Raw genomic sequence first — 13,591 nt, 5'->3', positions numbered from 1 at the left:
ACAAGGAATTTATTAGTCAATTTCCCCCTTGCCAAGTATATACTAGAAAATGATTAAATTGATTATACATAAGGAACTGTCAAACACAGGAAGTAAACAACCAAAAAAATAGAAGCAATCACAACAGCCTTAGGAGTTTCTTTCAACCACAGCAGTCTTATTGTCATTTGTAACAATAATATAAATACTCATTTTTGAGTCAGAATTGTGATTTTCTAGTATATAGTATTCCTTTAAAGCTTTGAGACATATAGACAAGACAAAAATGTCTACCCTAAACACTTTTGGAGAATTTGGTTTCACACAGTCAAACATCCTTGGGAATCTATTCTTTCCTTGATGTGACACACTATTGGAAGGTATCGCACATCCAGAAAAAGACTAGATACCTAATAAAAAATAAAAAAACAAAACAATTTGGAACAATTATGAAATGAAAAAAATATATTCATACATATACACCTGAGATCAAGACTTTCCAGATTCTGAACTTGACAAGCAATATCTGTTACTTTCTCCCAGGATGGCAAAAGATTTTTTGATAGATTTATACTCCTGATATCTGAGAATTCACTTTAAGAAAAATGTATCAGAATTCTGAACTTTTTTCAGAGAACGGAGGTATAACTTTACAACTATTGTGTTCTTGAACCAAAATATAGCAGAGTAAGTCTGTCTAAGCTAACAGATACTACTGCTCAGTTACTCCTAGTTTGTATCCTGGAATCTGTTACAGAAATAGTACATTAAGACTTATAAAACAACTCAGTTCTACAGGTCCAGAAGAGTGTTTATGTCTAGAGTAAAGAATATATAATTCTTATTTGTTCATTTAGTAACACGGTGTACAATTCTTGCTATGTATTTTGGAAACATAACCACAAAATGTAAGAAATGGAATGTATTATTACTGATTACATATTCACAGCCACTGATGCCCATGAATAAAGTGCTTCTCCAGTAACAGCAGCAATTTTTATGGCCGTATCTACACTAAATTTTTTCTTTGCTACCACCAATGCAGCGCTTCTGATAAAAGATGGTAGTTACCAGGGTAGATTTGATTTAAATCACGATTAAAATCACTAGTCAGGAAGACTATTTAATCATGGATTTCTACATAAAAGCGTGTTCTTGTTGGTTGTTATAACCTTAATACATATTCTTCACAACTCAGAGATAAAAGTAGGTTTCATTTTTAGAAGGTACACACTATACATGTTTTAAGTGATTTATTCTGAAAGCTTTTCACATTAGTTTTACATCAGAAAATGAATGATTGTTTGGTTATTTCAATTACCAAAGGTAATTGAAGCAGATATTTATGAAGTTATTGGGAGTTGAACTACCTCCAATTCAACAGGTTAATCATGAATATTTGGAGGAGTTTCTTGCCATGCTGGATTAGAAGGAGGACATCACCAGTCAGACATTTAAATTGTTTTATTTAAATAAAACAACAACGTTATGTATTCTGGATTTTTTTCTTCAACAGCAAACATAATATTTTAACAAAACAAGCATATGAATTTTTGAATTTAGTTAAACATTCAAATATTTTAAAATCAGGGTTGTTTTTGTTAAAATTGTTTTTAGCAAATAGTTAATGATTTTTTTTTTTTTTTTAAATCCCAAGAATTAAAATAGACAATGTTAGCCAGGTCAACATGAGAAACTTAAAATATTGGCTTCTGCAGCTAACTCAGTTGTCTTCACCTTCATTTTCCTGTTTGTTCATAATCTGGAAAAGAAAAACAAGCTTTCCTGCTTTTTCAGGTCCCAAATGATTTCTCAGTTTGGAATGAATTAGTCCAAAGGAAGAAAATATTCTTTCTACGCCAGCAGAAGAAGCTACTGTTGTTAAAAGTGAGATCATCATTTCAACAGTCTCTGAATCCGATTGTTTAAGGGACTTCCACCAGTTCACTGGTGTGACTTTCTTTAAAATATCATCAGCAAACATATATTTCTTGAATGGTTCACCCTTAGCTCTGAAGTTTATCACAGTTGGCATTATGGAGGGATGATTGCTGGATGTCCATGTCATAGCCAGCTCCTCCTCTTCAGCAGTTAAGGTTTGACTCTGATACAGAGTATCGAGAATATTTGCAAGAAAATGAGCTGGAGATAGTGCTTGTCCCAGTCGTTTTTTAAAATGCTTGTAACTGAACTCTGTCACTGCATATTTCTCTTTTTAAGAACTCACTCAATTCCTTCCAAATTTCAACAGCATCAGCAATAAAACAGCTACTTCCCTGCATTTTGGTCCAGGCTACAGAAGTAGGCTTCAGGGTACCCAGCAGGTGTTCAACATTTCTCTTAAGCCCAATGTTGAGACCTTTGTGAACAAAATCGTATAAAAAGAAAAGGCACTGTCACAGCCAAACTGTCATCAGATTAGGCCAGTTCTTGATGTAGTGCTCAAAACAGTCCACTACGGAGTTCCATCGCATGTCTTGTGGGACAGTTAGCTAACTGCTGCAAAGTGGTTGTTACAGAAGTATTTTGCAATTTCAACATTAGCTTTTATTTCTGGAACACTGAAGTCTTTAGCTAGGAGGTGCATCAAATGAGCACTGCAACCATATGTTAGTAGCTTGGGACTCTCTTCTAAATTTCTTCTCATCTTTGATATATTTGCAGCATTGTCTGTGACCAACCTGCGTACCAGACATTTGAATATTTTTTCCCAAGTTTGTTATAGCTTTTACTGCTACTTCTTCCAAGTATTGTGCTGCATGCACATTTCCTGATGTATCAATTGTTTCTGTAAGGAAGACATTCCCTTCTGTTGTTACACAAGCACAAACAACAGGATTATTGTGGACAAATCTCCATCCATCAAGATTCAGGTTAACAATTTCACCCTCTAGACCTTTTGCACACTGCTCAATTTCTCTTTTACACACTTTATCCAGCAATTTGCCTGTGACACCTGCTCTGTTGGGTGGACTGTATCCTGGTCTTAATGACTGAACCATGTTAATGAAGTGTGGGTTCTCAATTGTACGGAAAGGAGAGCTTATTGCATAAACAAACGGGGTAATTTTTTCAATCAATTACCTCTTTTTATAATCTGCTGGTTCTTATCACAAACTTATCTATGGTTGATAGAGATTTTTTTTCCTTTTTGCCACAGATGATATACTGTGGCTATGTGACATACATGATGTGACTGAAACACTCTCACTGGCAGGTAACTCTGAAACTATAGAAAATGATGGTGATCTTGAAGTTTGATAGTCTTCAGAATCCTGTATGTTGACAATGGATTCTCCTAAACAAAATAAGTCAATGCAGTTATTTAATTATTATTACCATACTGCTCATTTAGTATTACTCATTGCATTCACCGACACTCAGTACTACTTTAGAGGTGAAATTGTAAAAGGATTATCTGCCTATTTCAGCTATTTTTTATCACAACTGCAACTAAAATGCAGCTGTATATTTTTTGCTCAAACATGAGAATTCAAGAATAGTCCAGAAGGAAGACAGGCAGTCCTTAAGAAAGGAGTATGAAATAAAAAATAGTTTACCAACCCGAAGATCCTGCCTGTTCAGACATGTTCCTTTCATCATCTTCAATGCAGCTTCCTCCTGAGAAGGAACATTTCTCATGATGTTGTTTCATTCAGGCAACCAGGCCTTACATTTCTTTGTTGCACTGTTTGCATTTTGCACACATGCCTGTCTTACCCACAGGTAGAGGAACTTCATTAAAATATTCCCAAACTGGGTCTCTTTTACAGCCTGCTGCCATTATAGGTTTTCCCTTCTAGCGAGAGAATGGTATGGTAGATCTCAAATCAATGAAGGCTACACTCAGAAAGACCTCAAGACTTCTGGAATGTGCTGCTCAAACAGTTTCACTTTTGTTTCTACTGCCTGCCCCTCCCTTCTCACATTTATCTCCAGACTACTTCTCCTTGTCCAGATCTGTTCCACTCCCAACAATCTTCTATTCATTGCACTTTTTGAAACTTTGCACTTTTAGAGAAAGGTAAGGGATTGACTCTGTGTACACAAATTTGCAGAGGGACAATAGGGTTGAGGTCTGTTATTTCTCACTTTTATATATTATTTATTTATTTAAAAATGTTTTTGCTGTTAACAAGCATATTATCTCTGGAGACACAAATCCACAGTTTGAGAACTGCAGAACTAAGCAACTCTGATGGTATCTTCTAGACTGAGCACTGAGTCCCTTAGGGTAGACAGAAAAATTAACCTAAAGAATCTATGCAGAAGCCCCTGCAACCCCATAAGATTGGGTCCCTAATCCATGAATTATTGTAACCCATTTACAAAACTTTTCCTAAACATTACATTAATATATTGTCTCATACTATAGAATTGGAATTTTCCATGAATTCTATTCCATGATGAGATATCTTTGAGCTCTAATGTATCTTAATTACAACTACTTGTGCCCATTATTATGGAATTTCTACCATTCAAAAGCATTTATCGTTAGAGGACAGACTGAATAAAGCTCCTAAATTTAATAAAAATGATCTAAACTGATTTGAAAAATATGTAAATGTAATCCCTTAATGTCTGCAGATACACCTGGAATGCTTAAAGCATGTGTTTGATTTATGTAAATAGTAGCACATAATAAAACACTTTTAGAAAAGGATACTAGGACACGTTCTGCTGATTTCCTCTTTCTGACCAGCATGGCTCACTGCACATTCGCTCACTGAGATGTCTACCAATTTGTTCAGTTGACTACATGAAAAAAATACTGAATGTTAATTTATATACAAACAGAGAAAAACAGAACAGATTATATATTGTATAAAAGCACCCAGATATTAAATCTAAACACTATGCATTTTACATTCTTTTTACAATTATTACTATACAAACACTATATTACCAGATAGTGGTATCATCTTCATCTAAATCACAGAAATGCTCCCATGTAATACCCCTCAGCAACTTTACAGAACAATTTGTAAAAGCAGCAAAGAAAATGATCCTATCAGATTTAAACCACACAGAGTAATTCAAGTATGTAAAATTTAGTAATGTAATTTGGAACATCCAGGCTCTTACAAAAAGTGCTATAGGAATCTTAATTATAAATTATCAGTACCTTTGGTTTTAAGTCTCTTCTGAAAAAAAAATGGTATTTTCAACTGTTCAGTAGCCTCTAATGACATTTGTGGGAGGGGGCGAATTGATTCAGTATCAGCTTACAGGAGAAGAGTGCCATCTACTGAATCAAGACCACCCAACTGCTGCAGGAGCTCCATGGAGACACCAGCATATGTGCAGCCCATTCCATACACCACACCAATTATCAACAAATAACTAATTTCCTCCTCCTCTTCTTTCCCAGATAGAAGAATGAGAGCCACTTAGAATAGGTGAAGACAATTCCTCATTACTGGTACTGTGGGCTTTCAACCCTTGACTTTTTTATTCACAGAACATAGTCACCACTGAGCTGAGTTGATACCGACATTAAAACACTAACAAATCATACACCATACAACAATCATAGAACATTAACATGAATTTTAAAAGGAACCCATTAATGTGTATGACAAATGCTAATCTCATGATAAACTACATTCCCTTACTTTAGCCCTCAAATTGCTGTCATTACCTCTTGTTGTGTGAAATCAGACTGTGAGCACCTAGGAACTGGGATCATGTCTGATTAGTCTATAAAACGTAATGCAAATTGTGGTGCTATATTAATAAGTTTCTTGGATATCTCCCAACCAAGATCTGACAAGATCACAGCTTGAGGTGGTATACTAATATGAACTAAAACCTCACCAATTAAGGTACATATTCTCCATCGGAAGCAAAATATAACTCATTACACATGCATAGGAGAGGAGCACTAAAAATTGAAAGAGTTACACCTTTATATATCAAAAAGCTTTTAGAGTAATTATGGCCCAATTTATATAACAAACAAATAATTGCAATATTAAACATAATGTTCTTTACTTTTGCCAGCCTGCATAAGGCTACTGGCAAGAGATGCATAATACTTGCATATAGTAAAGATGTTAGGGTGAAAGATGTTTTGGATGCATAGTTTTAAAAAGTAACATTGTCAAGATAGCCATTAAAAGAAATTCCTCACCTGTGTTACTACATCTTGTATTAACTAAACATGAAGAGCTTTACAAATCTGATTTACTGTTCATCATGAGGGTTTGGGGCATTTAATTCAACTGGAACAGTGAAACTAATGAGTTTCAGCTTCTGTCTCCAGATCATTTCACTTTCTGGTTTTTATACGCTCTAGCATAATGTTGTTCAGTTTGAGTTCACAATTCTAGACAAATGTTTAACCCCCCACAGAAAAAGGTCCAGCAAAAAACAAGAGATATAAATGTTTAATGAAAAGGTTACTCTCATAAGTTTTTAAAAAACATATGCCCAAAAGCTATGCTACGGGCTCAAGTCAACCAATCCCCAGAGTCTGTGAATATTTAATACAGAATCATGGTTATAACTCCCAGACAAAAACTGTTAAAATACAGTTAATGCTGAGAAGGCATATCAGTAATTCAGCGTAAAATATGTTACAGACATGCTGCAATTATCCCAAACCAAGTGTTCTCAACCCAGAAAATTCACAGTTAAGGTTAAACTTAACCCCCATCCCCAAACATGTTAAACTATGGAAATACACAATTAGGGCACCCAATCTAATCTTAACTGTTTGCACTGTCAGAGACCTTTCAACTTCCCAAATAGTAAAAACTCCCTAAAATTTTGTGCACAAAGCTAAATGTGGATTATTATTCCCAGGTTTAACTATCATTCTTCCCCCCCCCGCATGTTTTCTCCATAATGGAAAGTTTCTCCTTTGGCAGAAACCTTAACTCAACACAATAGTGTTTGTGGATCCAGACTGGATTAAATTTTCAGTTATGAAAAATTACAGGAGGAAAACATTAATCTTACAAATTATTCAAATGTAGCCTATGCATAAGACTTCAGTGAGTTTTAACTTTTTGGAAAGTTTGATGAGTCTGTGTTATACTGTTAGTGAGACTTTTAAAGGCAAAAAATGTCTGACATGAGGTGCTATATATCTTAAAAGGACACATTTTAATTAATTTTAATTCCTAAACTAATTAACAGATTCATTTGTAAATTCTCAGGAAAAAAAAATCTGCACTCAGAGTAAGTGTTTTATTTTTGAGGAAGCTACACAAGTTTTCATATATAACAAAGAAGCTGAATTCCTGATTTAAAGGACAAAACTCAACTCAGCCTTAACTATGGCGTCAATATAAATATCTCCATAATATAACTCAGATTTACATATATAAATGACACTTGCCTTTGTTGTTCTATAATAGAGTCAAAACCAACAAGTTCCACAGTCTTCTTTCCAATGACTAAAGCATTCTCTTTCTCACACTCAACATCTTGCTCATCATTCAATCCATAGCGGTTCTTTACTGCAGTAAGAAAATCCACACCAAAATTTGCCTTGTTTGGGCGGATAAAGGATCCTCCTGTCGGGTGACTGGAAGGGGGGGGAGAGAGAGAAAGAGAGGATGTGTACAAAAAAAGAGGAAATACAAAACAGTAGTCATGGTTATAACTCCCAGACAAAAACTGTTAAAATACAATTAATGCTGAGAAGGCATATCAGTAATTCAGCGTAAAATATGTTACAGGCATACTGCAATTATGCTGCAATTCTGGTAACAGTTTCCTGTTCTCTGGGTACTTTTTAAAATTATTTTTACTTTGAGTAACATTAGAAAAAATATGGTATTATCATTCTACTACTGGTGTAGAATTATGCAGTTGTGAAGTATCAAGCAGCACACTCACCCCTTACTGCAATCAACAGAAGTCAGTATAATCTCCAATTCCCCCCACTAGATGTTATTAGCAGCACTTGTACCAATGTAATGAGATTATAACACGAGAACTAAATTCTTCCTAACTCCACTCCTTAAAAAAATCTTAATTTATAGAAAAAGAGAAATGAACTGTATCCACAGCAATGGGTTATTTCTGGGTATTGTTAAAATTAAAGTAACTGTTTTAAAAGAATCATAACTAAAAATATTATCCATCTCAGGTACATGTAAACATCATCATATTAATAATTGTTAGTGCTTTGTGTATTCCACAGATAGCTGTAGTATTCCTTGCTATATCATCGTGCCCCAGAACCAAAGACAACAGTCATCTACCTGTACAGTAGCTGCTGTTCTTCAAGATGTGGGTGCAGATGTGTACTCCACTCAGGTGTGCATGCACCTCATGAATCAAAGCCAGAGAACTTTGCTTATCAGTACCTGTAGGTGCACCATTTGCGCCCTCTGGCCCGGTAGCCCCTCCCCTGGCAATTAAAGGTCAATGCCACCCCAAACCCCCCCCCCCCCCGAGTTCCTTCACACCGAACATCAAGAATTGAGACTCCAGTGCAGAGAGGAGAGAGGGTGGGTCATGGAATACACATCTGCTTCCACATCTCAAAGAACAGTTACTGTACAGGTAGGTAACCATCTTTTCTTCAAGTGGTTGCAGATGTGTATTCCGCTCAAGTGACTCATAAGCAATATAATTAGGAAGGGGTTGGAGACTACTTGAAGAACGACCACAGAACTGCCTTTCCAAAATTTGCACCTGATCTAGATGCAGTCATAATAGCATAATGCTTGGTAGATGTATGTATGGAAGACCCTCTAGCAGCTCTCCAAAATGTCCAATATTGAAACGTCACCGAGAAATGCAACTGAGATGCTTGGGCCCCTGTCGAATGAACTCAAACTTTGTGGAGGTGAAGGCAAAGCTATCCCATTCACCGCTGTAACACAGGATGTTATCCACCTGGAAATCATTTGTACAGAGAATGCTTGACCCTTCAGCTGATGTGAAAAGGAAACAACAAAGGCTCAGTTCTTTCAAAATAAAACACCAAGCATAGTCTCACACCCAAGGAATGAAGATGCTGTTGGTCTGCATTTGAATGAGGCTTGGGAAAAAATACAATTAAATATATTATCTGATTAAGATGAAATTGTGACACCATTTTAGAGAAAAACTTGGAGTGAGCCCTCAAGGCCACCCCTTCTTTGAAAAACTTGGCATACAGAGGGTTTGCCACTAGGGCTCACAGCTCAGTAACTCTTCTTGTGGAAGTTATTTCCACAAGAAACACTGTGTTTTGGTAGAGGAGTTGCTAAGGGCTTAAATGGAGGACTGATGAGGACAGCCAACACAGTGTTATGGCCCCACTGAGGAATCACTTTCTTCACCAGTGGAAAGAGACTAATGATCCCACTCAGAAATCTGACTACCATGGATTTCAAGAAAACTGATTTCCCTTGGACTGGAAGGCGAAACACCAAAATCACCACCACGTGGGCTCTCAATGAAGTGAGAGACCAGAAGACTGAAGGTGTAACAGGTACTCCAAAATGTCCTGAATGCAGGCATGCATTGATTGAATTCCCCGGGCTAGGGATCAAATCAAAAAACTTTTTGCACTTAGCTGAATAGGAAGCCCTAGTAGAGGACTTCCTATTATTAAGGAAAACCTGTCAAACAGCTTTGAAACAGTGTTCCTCTTCTAATCTAACCAATCAGCATCCATGCTGTGGGGTGCAGACTGTTCAGTACTGGATGCAAAATTTGACTGTGGTACTGAGTCAGTAGATCAGGACACCAAGGAAGAGGAATGGGCAGATGAACAGAAAGACTGACAAGCATGGTCTTAGACAAGCCACTGCAATGACAATCAGTCTGACATGATACATCCCCAGCTTGAGCATCACCTGAGGAACAACTGCAATATTGGGGGAGGGTGTGTGGAGGGGGACATGCGTCAGCACTGATCTCCAGTTCAAATGAAACACATCAGACCGAGAAGCCCTCCATAGCAAAATGTATGTCACTTCTAGTTGTCCTTCATTGCAAACATGTCAATGGACCTCAGCACATTGCTGTTCAGAGACCACTCAAAATTCCGGGAGAAATTCCTGCCAAGATAATCAGTTAAGTGATTCTGGGACCTTGGTAAATGAGCTGCTGTGGGAATGATATTGTCTTCGATACAGAACCGCCAGAACTTTTATCACCACCTGACAAAACCAGATGGAGCGGGTACCTCCCTGCTTGTTCACATAATACATTGTGGCGGTGTTGTCCGTGAGTACATGAATCACTGTGACCTTGATATCTGCACAAAATGCCCTGCATGTATTGTAAACAGCTCAAAGCTCCAGGATATTGATATGAAGCAATACTTCCTGCTCTCTCCACAAACCTTGAACCTTTAATCCCCCATATGGGCCCCCCAACATACTGTGTAAGCATCAGCAACTATGGTCCCAGATGGATGATGATGAGCAAAGGGGACACCTTTGGAAACACTGACCTGATCTGTCCACCACTCTAGGATGCCCAGGATGGGCAATGGTATCTGCACCAAACTGTCCAAATACTAACAATTTGGGAGATATATCAGTTTCAACCAACCATGAAAAAGGACAAACACGTAATCTTGGATAAGTGCACGTGGCCATATGACCTAACTTCAGGAACATCTGGATCACAGTTGAAGGGTGAGAGCGGAGACACATACACAGCTAACAAAAGCATTCGTTTGGTAGAAATGCCCTCAACTCAGAGTCTAGTTGGGCCCTAATGAATTCAGGGTTGGGTTTTTTTGAGTTAGTACTGTTCACTTTCCCTTGTTCAAAACCAGACCCAGATGATCAAGATAACAGTGTGAACTGGACATGCAAGGACTTTTTCTCTGGAGTTGCCCCTCACTAACCAACCATCCAGGTATGGAAAGGAATGAATTACTCTTTTTCTGAGGTACGCTGTCACTACAGCCATGCATTTGGTAAAAATGCATGGAGCCGAGGACAGGCCAAAGAGGAGCACAGTGTACTCATAGTGCTGACCTGCCACAACAAGTCTCAGAAACCTCCTGCGGCTCAGGAAAAAAGTCATCACATGGAAATAAATGTCCCAAAGATCCAGGGCAGCAAACCAGTGGTAATTCAATACGGGAAGAACAGAAGCTAGGGTGACCATGACGAATTTCATGTATTTGCTGTACTTTTTGAGACTATAGAGATCAAGAATAGGTCTCATTCCTATATAGGACTTGAGGACCAGGAAATAACAGGAATAGAATCCTTTTCCCTGATGCTGCAGGGGAATCTTCTCTATAGCTCCCAAAGGACATAGAATCTGAACCTGTGTTCAGAGGAAGATCCCTAAAGAGCGATGGGGTTGAGGCATGGGAAGGGGTGGGGAATAGACAGTAATTGGATAGCATATCCCCATCTCATGGTGGTTGAGGACCCTTTTTTCCATGGTTACTGTGTCCCAAGAACTGTAAAGGTCAGACAGCCTATCTGTGAACTGAGGGAATGGGCAGGTCACAACTGGAATGGTGTCCTAGATGTGCAGCTCAAAATGGCTGCTTGCTCAACGTTGGATGAGAGCGGGCTTACTGGTTAAAATTGGACTCAGAAGGCCTCCTCCTCTATGACCCTACCTGGAGAAGTCTTGCTACAAAATAGGGAAGGCTGACTACCAGAAAAGCCGCTGCAAGCTGTATTGCTGCAGTTCTGTTTACCGCCGTAATGACATCCCTTGGAGGTTTATACCCCCGCTCCAAACAAACGTAATGTAGCACACGAGTCCTTAAGAGGACGTAAAGTCTCAGCAGTTTTCTCAGAAAACAAAAGCCAACCATCAAAAGGCAAGTCTTCTATGCTCTGCTGAACCTCTAGAGCAATGCCGGAATTCTGGAACCACAAGGCCCGTCTCGTAGTCATAGCTGATGCCATAATTCTGAAGGAAGCATCTTCCATGTCCAGAGCTCACTGCAATGATATTTTGGCTACCAGATGGCCCTCCTCAATGACTGCCTTAAAGTCTTCCCTGGAGGATCCTGGCAATTTATCAGTGAATTTGGACATAGCATCCCAATTGATGAAGTCGTATTTAGAGAACAGTGCCTGATGATCTGCAATGCACACCTGTAACGACTAGGTTGAGAATATTTTTCTCCCATCAAATCCAGCCTTTTCGACTCCAGGTCCTTAGCCGTGGACTTGTACTTCCTCTGCTGTGATCTATAATTTATTGCCAATGCAACAAGAGAGTTAGGGCTGGATGGGAATAGAAAAAAAAATCCTGCATACGGACAAAATATCATTTATCAGCCCACTTTGCAGTAAGAGGCAATGAAGCTGGGGTATTCCATAAGGACTTTACAGGCTCCAAAAGAACTTCATTTATTGAGAAACCTACCTTCCCCGGAAGTGAGGACTGGAGAATAGCCAACAACTTATGTGTATTCTCATGCACAAATTCTGCCTGAATACTCAAGGCAGAAGCCATATGCCTCAGGACACACTGGTACAATTTAAAATCCTCAGGCACAGGGAAGAAGAAGAATCTGGTACCGTGGAGTCATCTGGTGAAGAGGCAGTCGAAGGAAGTGGGGCCAATGGAGGCTCCTGAGAGAGCACTTGTTCATGTACAAGGGGTTCAGGGTGAGCTGGCACAGTAGGAATGACCTCGCACTGTCTTTTCCAGACAAGGTCAAAGAATGGAATCTTGTAGACTGATGAACATCCCAAGGAGGCCACTGGGATAAGGGTATGGCACTGGTGGCCAGTAGGTATGAGCAAGGAATCCCCATCACTACACCATGGGAAAGATGCTAATCTCAGTACCAATGGTGATCCAAGGATGATCCCGAGGACTTCCAAGAGCGTTGTCTCAAACTTAAGAGATTTCGGGGACTTCTTCCCCTTTCCATCTCGACTAGCCCTGGAAGTCATCTGATTGTAGCTGAGAAGCCCTGCCCCCAACAGAGTAAGCAAGGAATAAAAACAAACAACCTCATCTGAAAACCAATATGGAGATGGCACCAGTACCAAAAGAGGCATCACACTTCGCCTTAGCACCAGAGCAGACAGACAATGGTACTGAAGCCAGGGCCAGCACTGATCTCAATGATGATGTCTGCGCTAAAGGCATTGAGATCAATAGCGTCTGTGTCAACGGGCCCCTCAGTACCCTCAACTCTGCAGTCTGAATCTTAGACAGTGCAGAATACGGGTTATGATGAACAAGACTAACCAGAGCAGGCAGTGCAAACAATATGGCAGAACAAACAGCAGCCATGGCAGCTGCATGTTCCTGAATTAATCATGAATGGAGAGCCAGAGAAGGTCTGATGCCACCTGGTATGCCAGTGGCATAGAAACAGGCAGTACTGATGCAGACAAAGTCAGTGCTGACATCATCTGTACTGGACTCAATGGACACCCCATCGCTGGTACCAGAGTCGATGGTACAGTGTCTAACGGATCTCAGCACAGTACTGGTGAGCAGTTAGATGGCCCAGCTCCTTCCCACATACCCGAGGAATCATGGTGCCAGTCAGCACGCTCCTCTTAGATGAGGAGGCATCGCTCCGAGTCCTGGCATGGCATCGGTTTGTCTTGTGAGATTTCTTCCTTGAAGAAGGATCCCTCTTCCTCTCAAGGAAATATCAGAACTTGGGCTTGGAGCAACTCCTCATGTCAGTTCCAAAGGCCTCCGTGGGACT

At 39.3% G+C, this 13,591-nt stretch overlaps 1 protein-coding gene across 1 annotated transcript in view; it reads right to left on the bottom strand.

The window, feature by feature from the left end:
* The window catches only part of TBCE (tubulin folding cofactor E), a 55,089-nt gene that overhangs the window by 24,893 nt on the left and 16,605 nt on the right, over nucleotides 1-13,591 (bottom strand). The window contains exons 4-6 of the mRNA XM_048843818.2: nucleotides 7,325-7,513; nucleotides 4,646-4,734; nucleotides 463-562 (exon numbers count right to left, since the gene is read on the bottom strand). Coding sequence (XP_048699775.2) covers nucleotides 463-562; nucleotides 4,646-4,734; nucleotides 7,325-7,513 — 378 coding nt within the window. The remainder of the gene's footprint in view (nucleotides 1-462; nucleotides 563-4,645; nucleotides 4,735-7,324; nucleotides 7,514-13,591) is intronic.

Source organism: Caretta caretta, chromosome 3 (genome assembly GCF_965140235.1).
Source record: "Caretta caretta isolate rCarCar2 chromosome 3, rCarCar1.hap1, whole genome shotgun sequence".
NCBI lineage: Eukaryota > Metazoa > Chordata > Testudines > Cheloniidae > Caretta > Caretta caretta.
This window is presented reverse-complemented; position numbering and strand designations above follow the sequence as displayed.